Genomic DNA, 20269 nt, shown 5'->3' on the forward strand with positions numbered 1-20269 from the left:
GTCTGCAGAAGAGAAGAGTGAGGGGGGGATTTGATAGCAGCCTTCATCTACCTGAAGGGAGGTTCCAAAGAGGGATGGAGCTGGGCCAGAAGTCTGGGCCCCCTTAGGGGTGTGTGGAGGAACTTTCAGGGGGGGCGCATCAGGGCCTGGGTCAGACCCCGCCAGGTGGATGGAGGAGGCGGGGAGGGAGTGAGCCCCGCTCTGCCCTGGCCTCAGCTTTGCACCTGACTGTGGCTTTGCTCCCAACCCCAGGCCCTGGCCCCAACTGCGACCCAGACATGGTTCCACTTCTGGCCCTGCTCCCAGCCCTACCTCCATCCTCAGCCCTTGGCTCCCAGTTGCTGTTCCGGCCCCCCGAGGGGGGAAACAGACAGGAACAAGGGGGATGCAATATAAAGAGTTTGGGGACCAGTGAGCTAGGCTGTTCTCAGTGGTGGCAGATGACAGAAGCAGCAGCAATGGTCTCAAGATGCAGTAGGGGGTGGGGGGGGGGGTCTAGTTTGGATATTAGGAAAAAAAATTTCACTAGGAGGGTGGGGAAGCACTGGAATAGGTTAGCTGGGGAGGTGGTGGATTCTCCATCCTAAAAAGATTTAAGGCCCAGCCTGACAAAGACCTGGCTGGGATGATTTAGTTGGGGTTGGTCCTGCTTTGAGCTAGACTAGATGACTTCCTAAGGTCCCTTCCATCATTAATCGTCTATGATTCTATATGCATGCCTTATTTTATGGTCTTTGACTATGGTTTTTAACCAGTCACATGTGTCATTAAGTTCTCTAGGATGTCACCTTCCATGGTGGTTTGTTGTGCATGATTCATTGCTCTTTGAATAATGAGGATGACATTCTGGTGTAGTGTTCTAGTGCTGTAAATACAGAAATGTGCTCTTCCATTTCAATAGAAAAAATAAACGTAACAGCATAAGACCCAACCCAGTTCAAGCCTTATTTGCCCAGGATAAGGTCCTTAATGTAGATAGAATCTTCCCTCCAGAAGGCTCCCAAATAAATGTAACATATTGATCTATATTGATCAGTTCACCCACTACAGAAATGCAGCCACATGTGGGGTGTAACATAGTGTAACCTGTTGCACAGCAGAGAGCAACACCACAAAGCAGGTTAGGAGAAGAAGTGGATTTTTAGGATAGTTTTCTCTCCAGTGTTTATATTCATTGGACAGCTATTAGAAAATGTTTGGACTTGATTGGACATTTCAGCATGTAGATGCAGCAACAATTAAAAGCTCATCAAATGTCAGTTTAAGCAGTTTTCTTAACAGTTGTGATAGGGTCTCTTTGGCTATTGATGTCCAGTGAGATTTCTGTGTCTTAAAATCCCGTGTCCCCAGGGAGAAAGTTCACATACATCAGACATTCTAAGCAACAAAAGGGGAGGATGTTTCTGGATCATTTGTGATCAGTGATGTGTGACTGAGTACTGTGTGGCTGTGTACAACTTTGCTCTGTTAGTTTGTGTGTGTGTGTTATTGGGAGGCTTATTCTCTCTCTTGTTATGGGGCTTAGCCTGTCCACTTTTGAGTATGACAGATGCACACAATTGCTGGTATTTGCTGCAGTTGAAAAGGTCAATGGCTAGCACCTTGTAAAGGAGAGGAGCTCTCCCTGCTGGCCAGAAGGCATTTGGTAAGAGTCACGACAGAGTTTCTATGTCAATATAGCCGGAGAGAGGTGATTCTCTCTGTTTATCACCCATCATCACTTTCAATTACACATGGAGAACAGGAAAGAAGTTGCTGCTCTGACTTAGCGTTATGTGAGGTGCAGAAAACTGGTGTCTAATGCACTGGTAACAAAGCCTTTTGTCACAAACTGTAATCTCAGAGGTCTCCACTCCACAGTTTCTGAGATCAGTGAGTTGAATGAGCGGTGTGTTCTGTAAAAGGGAGCACGTGCCACGTAAATATCTTAGTTAAATTCCTTGATACAACTCTTACATGTGCTGGGATGCAAGAATGAGTTACTTTTTGACACAGGCTGAATTATTTCTCAGATTCTGAATAATTTCAGGATTTATTTATTTAAGCCCTTGGTGCCAGGCCAGTCAGGAGCAACTACGACCCTGCAGGTGGAGAATTAGTTTGTGAACACCAAATCATTTTGCATTGGCACATTGTGGCAGGAAATGCCAAATCTTGGCCTCAAAGGGTAGCTCCAACACTGAGATGTGTTGGAAAACTAGACATTAGCATTTATGTTATAGGGAGACAAGGTACATGACATAAGAACAATCTTGAAGCAGCAGGGAGATGGACCATATAGCCTGATGTTGTAGATCTTTTCCATCCCCAATTTCTATTATTTTGAGACTTGCACGTAGGATTTATAGGGCTAACTTTCTATCAAGCTACCCTACACAAACAGGATAAGGTGACCCACAGAGAGTACTCTAGGGTGTAATGGTTGCCCCCAACCATGGCATGTTGAGACTAACCCAAAGCCTAAGAACTGGACAGACAGGAGAGGCAATGTGGTTTTAGGCATGGGTTAAGCAGGTGTGACTGAAAAGATTCAGTGTCAACCAACTTAGTCCTTTGGAAATGAACAGACAGTTACATGTATTTTCCAGTGACCAGTACATGCAGTGGATCTCGCAGTGTGGTGAATCATTAACCTCCAAGGAACTACAGCTGAGATGGAAACAGGCTCTGCACTCACCCGGCCAGGGTAGCTCTGGAGGAACTTGATCTTTTCATATAGCTTGATGTTGTCAGCTCTCAGGTTGTCCAGCTCACTTTGGAGAGCCTGCATTGTATGCTGCATCATGCGGTTCTCCTGCAACACACAGAACAAACGCTGTCAGCTGGAGGGCCCAGTGTTTGCAGATTCTTTGGGAAGAGGAATAGTGATTTAACTTGTCCTAAGGCAGAAATAAAATCCTCTCCCAACCACTGTGTAAGTTGCTGGGCTAAGTCAGCAGAGACAAAGCACGGATGCAACCAGCAAAGGGTTTATCTCCAAGGAAGGTTCCTACAATCACAGATCAAAATGAGTTCATGTAAACCAAATCAGGGAGCGAGAACTGCCCCAGCCCGGGGTTCAACCCAGTGCTTTAGGACTTTAACCCTAAGGAGTGCAATAACTACCCAGAAATGCATGGCCGGGAGTGTCTTTTTGCCATAATACTACCACCTAGGTTTTATATAGCATTTGTCATCAATAGATCTCCAAGGGTTTTCCAAAGGAGCTCAGTATCATTATCCTTGTTGTGCAGATGGGGAAACAGACAGAGAGGGGCTAGACTTGCCCAAGGTCACCCAGCAGACCAGTGGCAGAGACAGGAATAGAACCCAGGTCTCCAGAGTCCAGCATTCCGAAGTCAGGTCCTTGTAAGATGCCTAACATACCGCTTCTAATTCTTGGTTCCTTGTACGGAAGCGCTCCCTCTGACTGGAGATGATGGACAGCAGTGAATCCATCTGCCCCTCAGGAAGTGGAGTGCTGGGAGACAGAGGATAACCTAGGAAGCAGAACTCACCGTGAGAGACCATTCTCATTCAGCAGACATTCAAGGAACATAAATAACACATGGCACTTCTATGGCACCTTCCAATGAGGGTTCAAAGGATTTCACAGATGGCTAATTGATGGAGCTGGTTGGAAAAATTTAGACAAAAAGTCTTTTCCTCTCAATTTGCCAATTCATTGAAATTTAAATATTTTGCAGAGATTGTTCAATTTCTACAAAACTCCTCTGGAAACTGGCAGGGCTCCAATAAAAACTTGCTTGGTTTCCTGCCAGCTCACCTGCCCAGGTCCTCAGCAGCCATAGCTCTCAGGCTCCCTGCTCCTTGCCAGCTTGGGCTCCCGAGGTGCCCTGTTTCTGGGCAGCCCCAGGCACGGTGCTGCCAGAAGAGCTGGGTGGAGAACAGTAATTCCATTTCATGGAGAATTTTGAACATTTTTTTTCCCATTACAAACTGGAATGAAACCAAATTTTGAAAATTCAAAATCCTCTGGGAAAGGGAATTACTGTTCACTGCCCAGCTGTAATAATTAATTAAAACTTAACTCTCCCCCTTAAGGTAGGTGTTATCATCACTATGACTATGGGGTCAACTAATCTCTATGCGCCTTTGGGGGAAATTTTCCCTAAGGAAACACCAGAGGCCCTGTAAAGAGAGGGGACCACTTTCACTCACCGCAGCAACTGCTCACAATGTGCTGACTCAGAGCAGTCCCCAGCTGCCCTGGTCACACACTCTATCCTGTCAATGCTTCCCACTTTCTGGGCTCCATTGACTGACCCTCCCAGGGCAGGTTTTACAGTAGTGGAGACACTGGCAAAGAACCCTTACAGCCTCTTCTCTGTCCATTTCCAAAGTCTGTGAAATGGTGCCACCCACTTGTTAGGTTGAGGTAAAAAAAAAAAAAAGTGCCTTCTTTTTAAACTATTGTTCCCTATGCGCAAGACTGGGAATGCATCACGAAGCTGCATGTAACATGTGTGACTGGGATTAGAAGCGATGGGAGTATGAAACCCCCCTGGATGGCCGTCTCCTACAATGGCCTTGCGAATGAGGTGAGGCATCTCTAGAGGTTTACATGAGACAGCAGAAGATAAATACCTCCTAGAAGGCAGTGACTCAGCTAGTTTATACAGTGGAGCTATTCATAGCAGCAGGATGGGTGGCTTCAGGTTGTTTTTGCTTGGTGGAACTGTTGCCATGATATTGTTTATCACCCTACTTAAAAACTTTTCTAAACAAAAAAGAAAGGAAATGGGTTCTTTTCCAGAGGAGCCAACAGTCATAATTTATTTGATTCATTTTCTCCTACAGCCCCGGGAGTGAATAGCAAATGTAAAGGAAACATTTAGCTCTCTGGCTCTGGAGGGGATTCAGTGTGAAATGATCAAAAGTTGAAGCATGGGGTATTTTAGTTTCAGCCTGAATTCTATGTGCATATGAAAGCAACAGTGGAGCGGCTGCAGGGGTTGATCATCTGTTTTGTCTAGGGCTGTACTTTTGGGAGAAAATATCAGCAGAAGCAAGTTAGTTACTTTGTGCAGTGAGAAACAACCAGTCAAGTGTTCTTGATAGCTGGGCTACACAGGTAAACCCATTCCCAAGACTGTAAGGGTTTGCTCTTGAACAAAGCAAAACTGCTGCAATAGATTAGTGACAGGGCGGGAATGAAGCTCTGCATGTGCATGCAGGTGTAATTTGGGAAGGGGCAGTCAGAGCGCTGACACAAACCACTGCAAGTACTGCAGCAGAGTCTCTTCTGCAGCAAGAGGACAGAGGAACTGGCTGAGAAACAATAGCTAACAAGGGCTGATTTTGAGGGATGATTTCCCTGAAGTTAACTGGACATGGAGGTGCTCAACTCTCCTGAAAATCAGGCCCAAAGGTAGTTTAACAAAAAGTCTATCTACATAGGAATTCATGGCTGTCATTATGCTGCACACCATGATCATCAGGATAGAACTCTGATTCTTCAGCTCTTAAAGCACAAGTCATAACCATTAAGGTAAGGAAGAATACCCACCCATTCTCCATAGTAGAGTGCCTCAGCAAATCTCAGCACACCCTTGAACTGGAGTTCCTACAACACAGCTGCTTCCCTTCCAGCGGTAATGTACTACTTATGAACGTAACCCGGTTAAGTACTCAGGAAGTTGTGTCTGGCATATGAATGCCCTAGATAGTATGCAAAGCTGTGATCTACCACAGCCCCGATGTCTGTGCTAAACTCCTTGTATTACACAGTTCCCTAACAACAAAGCATTAACTGGGCTCAGTCCAGGCTCTTACCATAAAAGTGGGCTGTAGCTTCCTTAATAGGGTCAGGAATCTTCTCTAGATTGTGAACAGCAGCACCCTGAGTGAAGAAATCAGATGTAAATAGGAACTCAGTGTAGGTGTGTAGCACAGGTCCGAAGGTAACAGGAAACCTCACACCCCATCAAAGCTATAGTTCATCAAATGCATTCTCCTGTCCCTGCTGCGGCCCATGCCAGATTCTTTGGTGGTGGTTTGAAGATAATGTTTTCCCATATTCTGTGAACGAGGGCTACAAATCACAGAGCTCCTGGGGAGATTCATGGCTGAATGAATTCATGGCTGAATTGTGCAAATGACTATGGTCAAAGTTCTGACTTCATACTACAGTGACATTTTCATTGCACTGACACCTGTGGCTGTGCCCAATGCTTGAGCCAGCCAGCAGCATTAAGTTTCAACCCACCTAAGAGGCCTGAAGATTAATATGCAAAGAAGTAGAGTGCAGGCAGACTCTGAAACAACAGAAGTCAGAAGCACTCATGAGAACTCAAGGAGAACCAAAGTTTGGGGTTTTTCCAAGAGAGATGTATGATGAGAATGTAAGAATGGAAATCAGGAGAGCAAAAGTGGCTGTAACATGTCTAGCCCAATAGAGGAGAGGAAAACAAGGAAAAAGACACCTCTGTCCAAATCTCAAACCTGAACCTTTTCTTAATGCTAGGATAAATTCTGGTTAAGTTCCTCCCTTCTGTCTTCCCAGCAGGTTTCCCTGAAATCCATCTTAGTTTCTCAGCAGGTCTGCCAACACCTGCAGGGTCCTAGTGGTGGCCCTCAAGTCTTGTGAGGAATTGCAACAGTCTATAGAGTTGGGAGTAAGGAGGCAGAAATAAATTCTGGGGCCTAGGGAAACTAGAGCAGGAACTATTTTATTAGCTCAGCTAACTCAGCAGAGAGAATGAAGAACAGAGCCTAGTTTGGAATAGCACAGAGGTTTTTAAGGATCACAGGAATGGGATGATGGAGAAGTAGAATGGCAAAGTACTGCATCTGGGGTATATAGAAAGGGAAGGAGAAGGGCAGGAAGGCAGAGGAAAAGGAACCGAATGTAAATGAAACTTTTGTAATTAATGGGTCAGCAACTGGAAGGCAACCTTTGGAATTACCTCAGCATCAGGGCGATGCACCGAAGACATGGACTGGATAGTGCTGAGGTCACGCTCCAGGTTGGTGATGAGCTCTTTCTGGTTAGCAACAGTAGATACGGCTTCAGTGAACTGGATCTGCAACTCGGCACAGCGTGCTGGAAAACAAAACCAGTGAAACTAGCTGGTCAGTGTGGAGGGCCTTGACTTAACTCCATTTTTATCCCACCCAGCTTCTCCTTTGGTCTGATGCATGCAGTATCTTCCGCACTAGAAGAAATATGCAAATGAAGCTGCCTAAAATGGTGGGAAGAGCCTCCTGAGGTACCCAGTTTCCATCCTTGGGCAGACTTGCCACCGTTGCATCTGACTGATGGAATCATCTGTTCCTTTGAGCCGACCATCCCTGTACATTCATTTAATTGATCTGATTTCAGATCATCTACTCCCATGTGATGCCTGATTGATTCTCTGTCATGGTTATTTCTGAATGGTACATTAAGTGCTGCATCTCTCCGAAGGCAATCACTCTCCTCCACCTCTCTCATTTAAAAAAAACAGAATATGCGGTGGGGAAAAGGGAAAGTTTTGACATTATGAGACCCAGAACACTGAATGATGCACTAACTAACAACCCTGTATAATGCATTCCTCTTGTCTTGTCCTGTTAGTCCCTTTGGAGCATACAGGCTTATGAGGCAGGAACCTACCATACAGATCCTTGGGGTGCAGTGTAAATGATTGAGAACATCTCATTTAATGTTACTTGGTTCATTAGTGCTGCTAAACAGATTTCTTCAGCAGGGACCTACGCATGCTACATGCCCAACCACGACCCCATGCTGGGCATGATGAACTGTGGCCATGTGGCCTTGTTTTAGTTCTGCACAGTGGCCGTCTGAGTTCAGTTATCAATGACAAGGGGTATAATAGTCATTTAGCCAAAGAGCTGCACAACATCCCATCTGCAAGAGCCAGGCTTGTGCATTATATCTGGGGCTCTGTAGCGCAATACAGTGGAAGCTCAGTAAAAAAAATAACATCCTGCACATGCTCAGTACTCTCTGCTCTCCAGTGAGAATTTCTGTCAGGACTGCTTAAGTAGCTTATTCCATTGACAAAACACATTAAGAGCTTAATTCAGGCTAAGTAGAGAGGCTTTTGCGCTTTAATGCATGGATCCTGATGAGACCTTCCCCACAGTCCAGGAGAGTTTGGATCTAGCATTTTGGTTCAGATCCATTCCTATTCCGCTTCTAAGATGAAAATGTTTTTGAGATACCTGAGCAAAGGGAACAAAATCACCCCTACGCAGTTCTAAAAATGAGGCTGTGAAAATGGCAGAGAAGGGCTTCATGTTTTTCATGTCAGTGTTTCCAGATAAAACGCTTTCAGTTCACAAGTAACATCTTTTTCTAGCTATCAGCCCTGATGCAAACTTAGTCAGAGGTCTGAAAGTCAGACTAGGCCCTTTCCTTCTTCCTAAATTGTAACTAGTTAAAGGATCTGCAGGCTTAATGGCTGCCCCGATGTCCTGCTGGGAAAACAATGCTGTCTACTGTGAGTTTCCACAGGTGTCACTTATTGGTACTTGCGAAACAATTCTGTTGATGCACAAGAAGGAATAGGATCCAGCTCTCCCTTTCTTAGCTGAGCTGCAGGAATAAACAGCAGTAAAATCTTTTGTCCTTAAAGTCAGGTGACTAAGCAGATCTGACTGATGCACAAAGCCAGTAAGAGCCAATAGGTAAGAATGTGCCAATTTTAGAATAACTTTTTGGAGTAAAATCACACCTTAAAACATGACAAGCATTTTTCTATGCAAGAAACAATCTCTAGATGGCCAAAACTAGGAACTTAAAATGAAAGTCCCTGTTCATTAATAATGTTACTGCTATACACATCTCTATACACACACAGAAAATCATTAAACCAATGTGTATTGAACTTACTAAGAAAGAATTAGGGCCTGCTATACTACAAATGAATTTCTCTTTCAATATGATCATGTACCTAGCAGCAATGGACTCCATCTGTATTTCTTGTTATTAGGAAAATCCATCTCTCCATCTGTTTGAGCTTAGTTAAAAAAAATATACTAGAGGTATATAGATTTGAATCCTGCAGTTTTCATACAGGCAAAACTCTCAGCCTCAGTGAAGACTATAGGATCAAGCCCACACTATATGAATTTTCAGGTGGGTGAAAGCTTAGTTAACAGCTGTTAGGGAATTTAACAGATGATGCACCTAGTAACTAATTGCCTGAATTCCAAACAGCCAGGATGCAAAATGCTCATTTATCAAAAGTTGGATAGTAAGAGATACTTAGATTCCATGTGAAGAAGCTGTTTGGAAAGCCAGATCATACTCTTACAGGTCCCTAAGAACTTCTTTGAGGTCATCAAAGTGTCATTTTGAGCCATGCAAAGTGTTTACAGAAAAAGCCCAAATCACACACATACCTCTGCTGGCTTGGAGCTTTACTACAAATCTGAAACAAAGCCCTGAAAGATTGGCTATGGTTTGTGATCCTTTAAGCTTGAGTCTGGGCTGATGTCTAGATTCCCCACTGAAACCATGCAAGGTTTGTGCCTTTGACATAAAACCAGGTGAAATCTGACAAGTTTGACTGTGTTTTTCTGTGAGATTTTGAGCTTGTTAGAATCTACAATTTATGAAAGTTCAAATCTGCTGGTGCAACACTATTCCCACACGTCCCTGTGATCCAAAACTGCAGAATTTCCTGCATTTTTACTGTTTACCCATCATCATGGCCTGTTGTTTTTTAAACCTACAATTCAAAGATAATTTATCAGCATATACAAAGAGGGAAAAATATTCGAGCTCAGGACTGTGAATCAGGAGTCCTGGCTTTTAGCCTAAGCTCTGACACTAATTCATTTTCTGGTCTTGGGGTCCCTTTCCTTTTCCATGTGGCAGTATTCCCCATTTGTAGAATGGCAACAGAGGTATTGTGAGGAGGAATGGTCTATGAATCGGAGAGATCATTTGACAGAAGATTAGTGTCAATTGTTATTACTGACTGTCTCAAACACTACTTGCACAGCAGCTAGTTGCATAAGGTCAGAGCATGTTTACAGGGAAAATACATATATACAGTTATTTCTTTTTGCTGCATAGATGTTCGAAATCCATTACACAACACTTCGCAGTTTTGGGGTGAGAGGGTTGGGGCTGAGAACTTGTATAATATGTAAAGATATAAATGGTCAGCAAACAGCAGTATCTGTATAGTAGTAATAAAACTACAGTACCACTAGAGGGTGCTGTTTCTTAAGAAATCAGAGTGTTACTCCGCTCTTCAAAATGATGAGAGCCCTTGATTCACTGTATTCAAAGGAACGTTTCCTGAAACAACATATTGGGGAAATAAAGTCTCTTCCCTAAAAAAAATTAGGACCTGATTCTGCAGTGACTTCAGGATCATTTAACATCCACTGGCACCAATCCTGCACCCATTGACCCAGCAGGAGCAGGACTGGCCTCACTGATATGAGTGCAAGTTGAGAGCTCTGCACCTTGTAAGATTGGCATAGAGAGGATGGCAAACCCAGGGAAAGGGAAATGCCTCCTTTAATCTTAATCCTGTGCACAGGGATGTGTAGTGCTCATAAAGCAGCCGATTACTAGCACTGGCTAGAGAGGGTGGTGGAGGAAGGAGGAGCACAGAGATCTGGAAGTTTGCTAGAGGTTTCAATGGGTATTGTGTGCTTGTAGTCTCTTGGGGAAAGTGTTAGAAAGGGGCCACAAGGTTTTGCTAAGCCTGTCATGGAATGAAGGGAGATGGTCATAGAGAGCTCAGAGGCAGGGACCTTCAAACGGGGATGGGTCAGATAACCAGATACATATTTAGGTACCAGTTTGACAAGATTATGATGATCAACAGATGGCTCAGGCAGTGGTGCTATAAAGGAGGGCTTTGTGATGTATGGCCACTGGGAGGCATTCATGGACAGAAGACTCTCCTCTTGGACTTCATCTGAATAGGGAGGGAAATAGACTTCTAGGATGGAGGTTGGCACAACTGATTAAGAGAAATTTAAACTAGGAATTTGGAGGAGATGGTTGGGAGATGCCCGGGTAATCTCCATGCCTGATTTTAACATTAAGAGGGAGGAAAATGAAATAGGAAAGAATATAGCACTGCGTAGGAGAATGGGCATTAAGAGGAAGGGTGGTGTAGATACCAGTTTAACAAGTGATACTGGTGGTAGAATGACTGTGACAAATTGTGTAAGGAATGTGAGTGAAGCCAAACACCAAAAATTAAGATGTTTGTACACCAATGCGAGAAGCAAAATGGAGAAAGTAGAACTACTGGTGCAGGAAGTGAAACCATATATTATAGGCATGACAGAAACATGGTGGAATAGTAGTCATGGCTGGAGTACAGGTATTGATGGGTATGTGCTGTTTAGAAAAGACAGAAATAAAGGCAAAGGTAGTGGAGTAGCATTATATATCAATGATGAGGTAGACTGTAAAGAAATTAGAAGTGATGCAATGGATAAGACAGTCTGTCTGGGCAAAAATCACATGGGGGAAGAAAGCTACTAGAACTTCCTCTGGGATCGTGCTTGGGATGTGCTACAGACCACCAGGATCTGATTTGGATATGGATACAGACTTCCTGAATGTTTTTAATGAAGTAAATACTACTGGTAACTCTGATTATGGGAGATATAGACTGGAAGATTCGTGCTAGTAATAATATTAGGGCTTAGATTTTCCTGGATGTGATAGCTGATAGATTCCTTCACCAAATAGTTGCTGAACCAACAAGAGGAGTGAGGACCTTGCAGAAGAATTGGTTGTCGGGGACAAGCTTGGTTCGAGCGACCATGAGCTAATTCAGTTCAAACTAAATGGAGGATAAACAAAAATAGATCTGTGACTACGGTCTTTGATTTCAAAAGGGCTAACTTAAAAAATTAAGGGAATTAGTTAGGGAACTGGACTGGACTGAAGAACTCATGGATCTAAAGGCAGAGGAGGCTTGGAATTACTTCAAGTCAAAGTTGCAGGAACTATCTGAATCCTTCATCCCAAGGAAGGGGAAAAAATTCATAGGCAAGGGTTGTAGACCAAGCTGGATGAGCAAGTATCTTGGACAGGTGATTAAGAGAAAACAGAAAGCCTACAAGGGGTGGAAGACGGGAGGGATCAGCAAGGAAAGCTCTCTTGGAGGTCAGAACATGTAGAGATAAAGTGAGAGAGGCCAAAAGCCAAGTAGAGCTGGACCTTGAAAAGGAATTAAAACCAATAGTAAAAGCTTCTTTAGGAAGAAAACCAAGAAGGAAGAAGTGGGACTGCTAAGCACTGAGGATAGGGTGGAGGTTAAAGATAATCTAGGCATGGCCGAATATCTAAACAAATACTTTGCCTCAGTTTTTAATGAGGCTAATGAAGAGTTTAGGGACAGTCACAGGGGGGCTAATGGGATTGAAGATATGAAGGCAGAAATTACCACATCCGAGGTAGAAGCCAAACTCGAACAGCTTAATCGTACTAAATGGGGGGGGCCCAGATAATCTCCATTTGCAATTGACTGATCTTTAACTACTAGCAGTAAATATGCCCAATGGCCTGTGCTGGGATGTTAGATGCATGGGTTCTGAGTTACTACAAAGAATTCTTTCTGGGTGTCTGGCTGGTGAGTCTTGCCCACATGCTCAGTGTTTAACTAATTGCCATATTTGGGGTTGGGAAGGAATTTTCCCCCAGGACAGATTGGCAGAGGCTCGGGGGGGTTTTCACCTTCCTCTGCAGCGTGGGGCACAGGTCACTTGCTGGTGGATTCTCTATATCTTGAAGTCTTTAAACCATTATTTGAGGACTTCAATAACTCAGTCATAGGTTAGGGGTCTATTACATAAGTGGGTGGGGTGAAGTTCTGTGGCCTGCATTGTGCAGAAGGTCAGACTAGATGATCATAATGGTCCCTTCTGACCTTATAGTCTATGAGTCATGAACTTTGCATTTGTCAACTGTTAATTCACACTCAAGAAGCTGAATTAATTTAATACAATTGAGGAATCTGTCCTTGGCCACATTCAGCGACAGTATAAATGCATCAGGTAACAGGGATGAGAAATGAATCAACATTATTTTGTAGTTATACAGCATATTTTATCTGGGGATCTTTTACCATGGTAGATCAGTATCATCACCATTTTACAGATGGGGAAACTGAGGCACAATGCTACCCAATGTAAATACAGTGAATCAGTAGCAGAGCTGGGAACAGAAGCCAGATCTCCTAATTCCTGCCTTCCAGCTCTGACCACAAGGGAACATTGCCTACCCATGAAGAAGAAACTCAAAACATCCTTTGTTCATTTTGCAATGGCTCAGTTAACCCATTTCAGTATGTACAAGTACAGTCCTCAAAGATTACATGCAAAGGAAACATTAATTCTGGATCTTATTTTTTGGGATAGTGGGATTTTCTGATGTACAAAAAAAGCCCTGAAAAGATTATTTTTTCCTCTTTGCTTTTTTCTAAACCTTAGAAACATCAAGACTATTGAATTTTTGACTTTCATGTTTTTAGGCAGACCAGAGGACTAGCATGGAAGCTCTCTCAACCCTTATCTGAACATTTCTTCTAAATATTCTTCAGATACTTGAGTTAAATAATTTTGTTTTGTTTTTTAAATAAGAAAAGTACCCTCCCCAGCCCTCAACTGGCTGAATTTTAATGGAGTAAAAAAGGCTTCTCTCAGTTGCTCAGGTTTCACTTCCTCAGTACTGGCCATATCATAATTCTACTAATTCTCCAGTCATCCCCAGAGTGTCTTCCAGAAAACCAGAGTAGACCCGGCTTGAGTTTCTAATGTAAAAGACAACCAAAATTAGCACAATCCACACCTTTCTTCTTGACATGCCTCTTTTCAGGCTTTGCACATTACAATTAAGAAGCAAAAAGGGGCACAACCCCCCTTTTTTGTTTCTATACAGGTCATCTTTAACGTCACACAGTAGATAGAATAATCTGCATTAGCAGGTTAGAATGCCTGTCTTAAAAACTTTCAGCTAGAACAAAATAGTGTTTTATCTACAGTATGTTACTACATTTAGCAGAACTCACTGTAACCTTTCAGACTCTCAAATACATCAAACCAGTTTAAGATAAGTGAGCTTTCACTGACTGTTCAACTTCAAGTGAATGTACTGCAAAAGCTAATGGCACAAATAAGCTGAAGTCCTGGGAAAACTAGAATTCTCAACTGTACAGCTCATTCTCAAACTTGGTGGCCTCTAGCATACTTGACAGGCACAACACACTCCCAATTACTTGGGCTCTCAGCACTTCCAGCACTTTGTCAAGGATGGTGATGAACTGAAACAATTGGACAATCTAATGCACTCAACCATCAACACGAACAAAATATGAACACCTCCTGAAACCTGTCATTCTCTCTGTTAGTGCTGTCTGTAGTGGGGATGGTCCTTTTACCTGTCTGCTCAGCCTGACAGGGATGAACATTATGCAGCTGGAAATAGAATATTGCTGAAAAACTTTGTACTTTCCTGGGAGTATTTGAAGAGGTGACAGACAGATTTGGAGTGGTTATTATTGTTTATAAGAAGCTAGCTTGAGATGGAGTCATGTTATCAGATTCTAGACTTATTGAGTGAGTCTGTATCTTTGTGTTCCATATCCACCAGCCTCACAGTCTATCTGCACTAGAATGGCTCTTGAGGAAACAATTTGGCTCAAAGCCTTGAATTTTCTTCTGACCTGTTGACTGTACCAAACGCACTTTAAAAAAGGATGTATAAATGTTCATGATACTTTTGCAATACCACCTAACAAGAGAGACTGGCCAAAACAAATTCCACAGATTTAAGGGGGGCTAAGCTTTGGTGAGTGTGCAGTCCTACTCAGAATTTTGCTTGTTGTGTCCATCTCTAAAAGTAACATTTGAGCCTCTGTTTAAATCCAGTAATTTCAACAAAACAGTTTTAAAAGCATTGTTACAAGATTTTACTAGAAGAGCTGGAAATCACTATTGATTTCACAAAGACATAAATCTTGTATAACTGCAACAGAACAATCTTGCCACATGCTTCTTTTCTCATTTGATTTAAGCTATTCTGCTGTGTAAATGACGTGAAACGGAGGAGCAACAAAGACCTCCTACCAACAGTGTTCACAACACTGGAAGCATTCATGACATAAGCCAGTGTTTACCATTGCCAAGACATCCTCTTTGTTTATCTTAATTCTATTGCCAGCACTGAGGTGGTGAGGGAGTCATTTAATGTGTCAGACTTTCTGTCACGGATGGCAATGAGATTCCTCAAACTAACTAGTATGCCAGGTACTGAGGACTGACATTTGTACAATGCTGGATTTTTGATCCACTGCAGTAAAAAAAAAAACATCTTTAATATTCTTTGTTGCCTGAGAATACTGGACCCGAATATGAGCCTGGCAATGGATATCTTTTTGGTTTAGAGAAAAGACCACTCATCTCAGGCATATGGGTGTTCAGCAGTGTGTATTCTGAAACAGGGGTTTCTATACAAGCTGGCACAAGCACAACAGTCCCTGGCTTCTGAGTGATGCGTGCCCATGTGAGACAGATTAGAATTGAGCCCTAAATCCCCGCACAATAACTAATTTAAGGTAATCTTAATTGTAGTTGATATATATTGCCACTGTTGATTCCAACTGGGCTATTAAGCTATCCTCCATGTTATGTCTTTAGTTGTAGCAAATCTGAATCTTGTCACCTAGATCTTAGTGAAACCACCAATATCACAGGAATAAGAGTTAAACTGGGGCTCCCATCTGGTAAATGGAATTCTTCTATTGGGTAATTGCCTATGGGGTGATGTTTACAAGAGTTCCTGGAGGTCACGAAGCAATTTAAATGACACACTTCAGTCAGATGAGAACTGGATGTGTGTCAAATGTCAATCAGTTTCCTCACTGTCCAATCCCCTCTGACTTGAAAGGAGCTAGCTGGGGAATGCTGTGTATGGGTGAGCATGTTTCAGGTTCTGGAGGAGATGGGCCACTTGGAGCACTGGGTCATAGAGATAGTGATGGAAAACCCCTTGTAAACAATCAAATGGCTTACATGAGGATAAAAGGTCAGAAGCCATTACTGTTAAGAGCTTAGTGAAAACACAAAAGACTGAGGGAAAAGCCTTCATGAAACACACAGAATTGAAAATTGGAACCAAACAATTGAAAAAAAATGAATAAGGGGCAAGTGGCCATGTGGAAATACATCTCCTGGAAACTGAAGGCACAAAGAATTTTCCTGATTTAGGAAAGGAAAGGTGTCAAATCATAATGAACAAAAGCCTATGTCCCCTTGATTTCTTTGGTATGAGATCTTAGAACCATTTCTGAGTTACTCAGCATACGGACTGATCTCACTCCTGTTGACAACATTGGGAGTTGGAGCAAGCCCATTGTAAGGACTGGATCATTTAGGAAGAATATTCTTATCACAGGGATTATTGAAAAGGATCATTTAACGCCCAGGAGGGCTGAACTGGCAGACTGGAGTGATTAAAGATATCTCCTGACCAAAGAGTACTGAAAAGGAAAATGCTAGCACTGAGTGATCTTTAGTGCATCATCCAAACTATTGTCTGATGGACAGAATCATCGATTAAAACATCTGCAGGCCCATGGTTCTTAAAAGGTTTTTGCTGTCCATTTGAAAAGACTGGGGCTAACCACATTGACATGCACAGGAAGAGAACAAATATGGTACAAAAAGATTGACCCAAGCACGAATGTCCTGGCTAAATTTGATAGCATCTTGCACTGAATTATTTGCCTATCTTTTTCATTTGAGAGAATATCATCAGTTTTAGAACTGAACAGTTTTCCTCCTTAAACCAGAATTTAAAATTCTTGTCTTGAATAGCAAGAAAAAGAAATATTGAAAGCCTGCACCTAAAATGGCACTTCAAGCATGGCAGCTAAGAATCCAGCAGATTCACGTACATATGTACATTAGAAGCATGTTCATAATAATGAAGCCCTGACAGTTCCCAGAGTGGTAAGAACTTCAAGTTAGGGAAATAACCCCCGTGATTGGACTCTCTTGGCAAATCATGTTCAGCATCTGTTTTCACAGATGGAGGAAACTAAATTGTAACAGCAATTTAGTTTGAGATTATATGGCCTGACATAAATGAGAGGCAATCTTTATGATTCCACTAGTTGATAGCTTGTTTTCTAAATATCCTGGAGACCTTGGATTTAGATAACTTTTCAGAAAACAAAAACAGCAGTGATTTGGCAAGGTAGAAGACAGTTTTTCAAAAAATAGGATCATTTGGCCTCATAGAAGTGGACCAACAGAATGGAAGTGCATTGAAACACAGATGTCTTGAAGATTCTAAGATTACTTTATTGACTGGAAGGAACATGCTTTTACAGAGATTAACTATGACTTACAATGCCCCTCTTTGAAAGGGCAGTACTATCCCAACTTGAAGGACTGAGAATCTGAGACATGGGGGTTTGTGACTTACCCAAGGTAAAAGCTAGTCTGTGACAGAGCCAGGAACGGAGCTCAGGCACAGCAGCAGCAAGTCAGGACTCCTTCTGGTCCTTCAACTTTCCTATCTTATTGACCATTTTTTCTCTTTCTTCTCTCCCCTTAGCTAGAACCTTTCTGTTGTGAATATTTATTTAGAAACAGTGAAGTTGAAATGTGTATTTTTCTGCATAGGGAAGTAAATTCTTATCTCTTTTGGAATATTTGTTCCAGGAGCTGCCTTTGCAACCCAGTAAGATTAATCTCGTGCTGTGATGGTAGATCCCCAAAAGAAAATCACATTGTGGAGACAAGATACTGATGTCTCACCTCCATAACCAACACTTCAGATGCTTTGGTGAGAGGCACTTGCCCAATAGATGTTCCCTCTGTCTGAAGTTCACTGCTGGGGTCCATAAGGATTAGGAATCATAGTTCCAATCTTCGTTGATGGTAGAGCTTCCAAATTGGCATATCAATTAGAACTAGTTTCAGATTCTTTGCTGAACACACGCTGTTGGGGTACACTGACATTTTGAGCGGGTCTGGAAAGTTCCTCAGCATTCACCAAATGGGAGAAGAAAAGAGATGGCACCCTCATTCCCCAGAGCCCTTCTTCTAAAAGATCCCAAAATCATGGATGCACCCACATCTAAGAGGAAACCATTTGGTGCATGAAGTTCTCATGCCTGAGGTCTTATTGGGAAAATTCATCATCTCTGGTGGTGAGGAAAAGGTCATGTTGCCCAGTGAGGCTACTCTACTTGGTTCCATGCTTTGTACCACAAGGGATGCAAACAGTAGACTATCCACTCTTCTCTAACTTCACCCTCTGTTCAACTGATCAGAAACCCATCTCAGATTACTTTCTGGTCTAGGATGATTCTCAAGAACCAAGAATTCCAAAAATGAAGACCCAGATCAGTGAGCCTCTAGATCTGGCCTTTCTGCTATCAGGGATGTAGTGAAAGGCCCTTTACTGAGGTCCTCTCTTCCAAGCCTCTTGAATATGCCTTCTTTAATTCCACCCTCAGCACTTTGTATGTTGTTACAAACGTCCCTGTAGCGCCACTTTCTTGTGCTTTCTGTATGGGGATCATTCATTCCACCTTTCCTTTACATAGATTCTTCTCCATGGGCCAAATGACATTCCTGAATACTTCACAGAGTTGGGGTCAGCAGTTTTAGAGACATGATTGGAGTGCCAATAAAGCTGTAGTCTCCTTTTGCCACATTGCATCAGCTCCAGTGAGATCAGTCTTTTGTGCATATCAAAGCACCAGTTAATACCTGCCTCACTGAAGTTTAAATTAATCCCTCAGTAAAGGACATTCCTGTGGAAGAGGCTGCTGTATAGGTCAGTCTCCAAAATGACTTGTCATCCCCTAGAAGATGATATAGCAGAAGCATCATCATCATCATCATCACAGCCCTCTCCCCTTGAAGATTTTAAATCCTTCCAAGATGGTCTGATAAGGATTGTAAAGATATTTTACCTTTTTCACTGCTCAAGACAAGGCTCAGTTTGTCTGACATCTTGAACATCATTCAGGCAGTGGCTATATTTGTTAATGAAGGCCTGTGAGGTACACTTAAGTATTTTATGAATGACACCAGCGTTCATCTCACCAACTTTATGGAAGTCAGAGTGATTATATTTGGCCCCTCCTCAAAGAATGGATTATTTTTTCAAGCATCCTAACTCTTCTTTTTTAATAGTCTCTGAAGGAGGAATGGCCAATCAGAATCTCAGAAGATCACTCCAGGTGACAAAGATGCCCAGAAAACAGAGCTAGGCTGGAAGTCAGATTAGTCAGTCACTTTACAGATGGGTAGTAATCAAGCTGTGTTTGTTTATTACTTCTGTAACCTGGCACAAGACTATTCCTAGAGTATCTCACCTTCTTCAGGAGTTTAAAAAGGAGGAAAAAAATAGCAGCTGAGCATCAAAGTTGTGAAGCATTCTCTGAAAACTGCCTGTAATGCTCAGGCACATCTGCCCAATCTGTAGCCAAAGCTGTGACCATTAGAAAAGTTTCCTGGCTGAAGTGCACTGGTCTCTCTGTACATTCAGAATATAGCAGAAAACTTTCCAAAGGGTTCTGGGCATTGGTACAGTGCACAAGTGCATCCCAAAAGAGAAAATGTTTAGAGCAACACTAAAAAAACTCCAGAGTCAGATAGCATTCACCACACTTCATGCCCTTCTCCCTGGAATCCATAAAAAATTGTGTGTGGGGGTGGGGAAAAGTGGTGGAGGGAAGCGGCGGCAGAGGCAGACAATGGTAACATCTGCAGTTAAATTTTGCTGACACGTTTATGCACCAAGGAAAGACCACCTCTCATCTTCGAACTACGGACGTCTGAATCTTCTGTCCCAGATGAGTAAGCAAATTCATTCTAGTCTAAGTGAGTAGAAGGAAGAATCTGGAAGGAGTAAACTACTGCCTTCATTTCCCTGTTTATTTCAGAGAGCCATTAGAAGAGGGTGAATTTTCTTAATCATCTAGAGGTCCGTGACTCTTTTAAGATGGAATGGCTATCCTACGTACATTACTATGACTCTAGAACTTTAGAATGGGAGAATGGGCTAGGTATTTCCAAGCCTTATAGTCTCAGAATCAGAGAATGCCCTATTCAGGACAATTATCAAGTCAATGCGCAAAGGCAAGGAAATGCAGAGAGCTCATAGATGCTCTTCTCTTTCTGCCTGCAAAGTGTGACTCTCACACCAATATGTGGTCTGAAAGATGGAATATGACAATGTTAACGTCCCTGTCATTGCTCCACTAGAACATCTAGGCTAGCAGGATTACAGGAAGGAAATATCTTTTTATCTTGACTA

The 20269-nt window shown here is 42.6% G+C and overlaps 1 protein-coding gene across 1 annotated transcript in view; it reads right to left on the reverse strand.

The window, feature by feature from the left end:
- Positions 1 to 20269, reverse strand: part of CUX1 (cut like homeobox 1) — a 372701-nt gene that overhangs the window by 27199 nt on the left and 325233 nt on the right. Inside the window, exons 15-18 of the mRNA XM_067537835.1 lie at positions 6909 to 7045; positions 5776 to 5842; positions 3367 to 3479; positions 2678 to 2794 (exon numbers count right to left, since the gene is read on the reverse strand). Of these exons, the coding sequence (XP_067393936.1) occupies positions 2678 to 2794; positions 3367 to 3479; positions 5776 to 5842; positions 6909 to 7045 (434 nt within the window). The remainder of the gene's footprint in view (positions 1 to 2677; positions 2795 to 3366; positions 3480 to 5775; positions 5843 to 6908; positions 7046 to 20269) is intronic.

Source organism: Emydura macquarii, unplaced genomic scaffold (assembly GCF_026122565.2).
Source record: "Emydura macquarii macquarii isolate MOO-44397 ecotype Brisbane River unplaced genomic scaffold, CSIRO-AGI_Emac_v2 contig_450, whole genome shotgun sequence".
In the NCBI taxonomy this organism is placed as follows: Eukaryota; Metazoa; Chordata; order Testudines; family Chelidae; genus Emydura; species Emydura macquarii.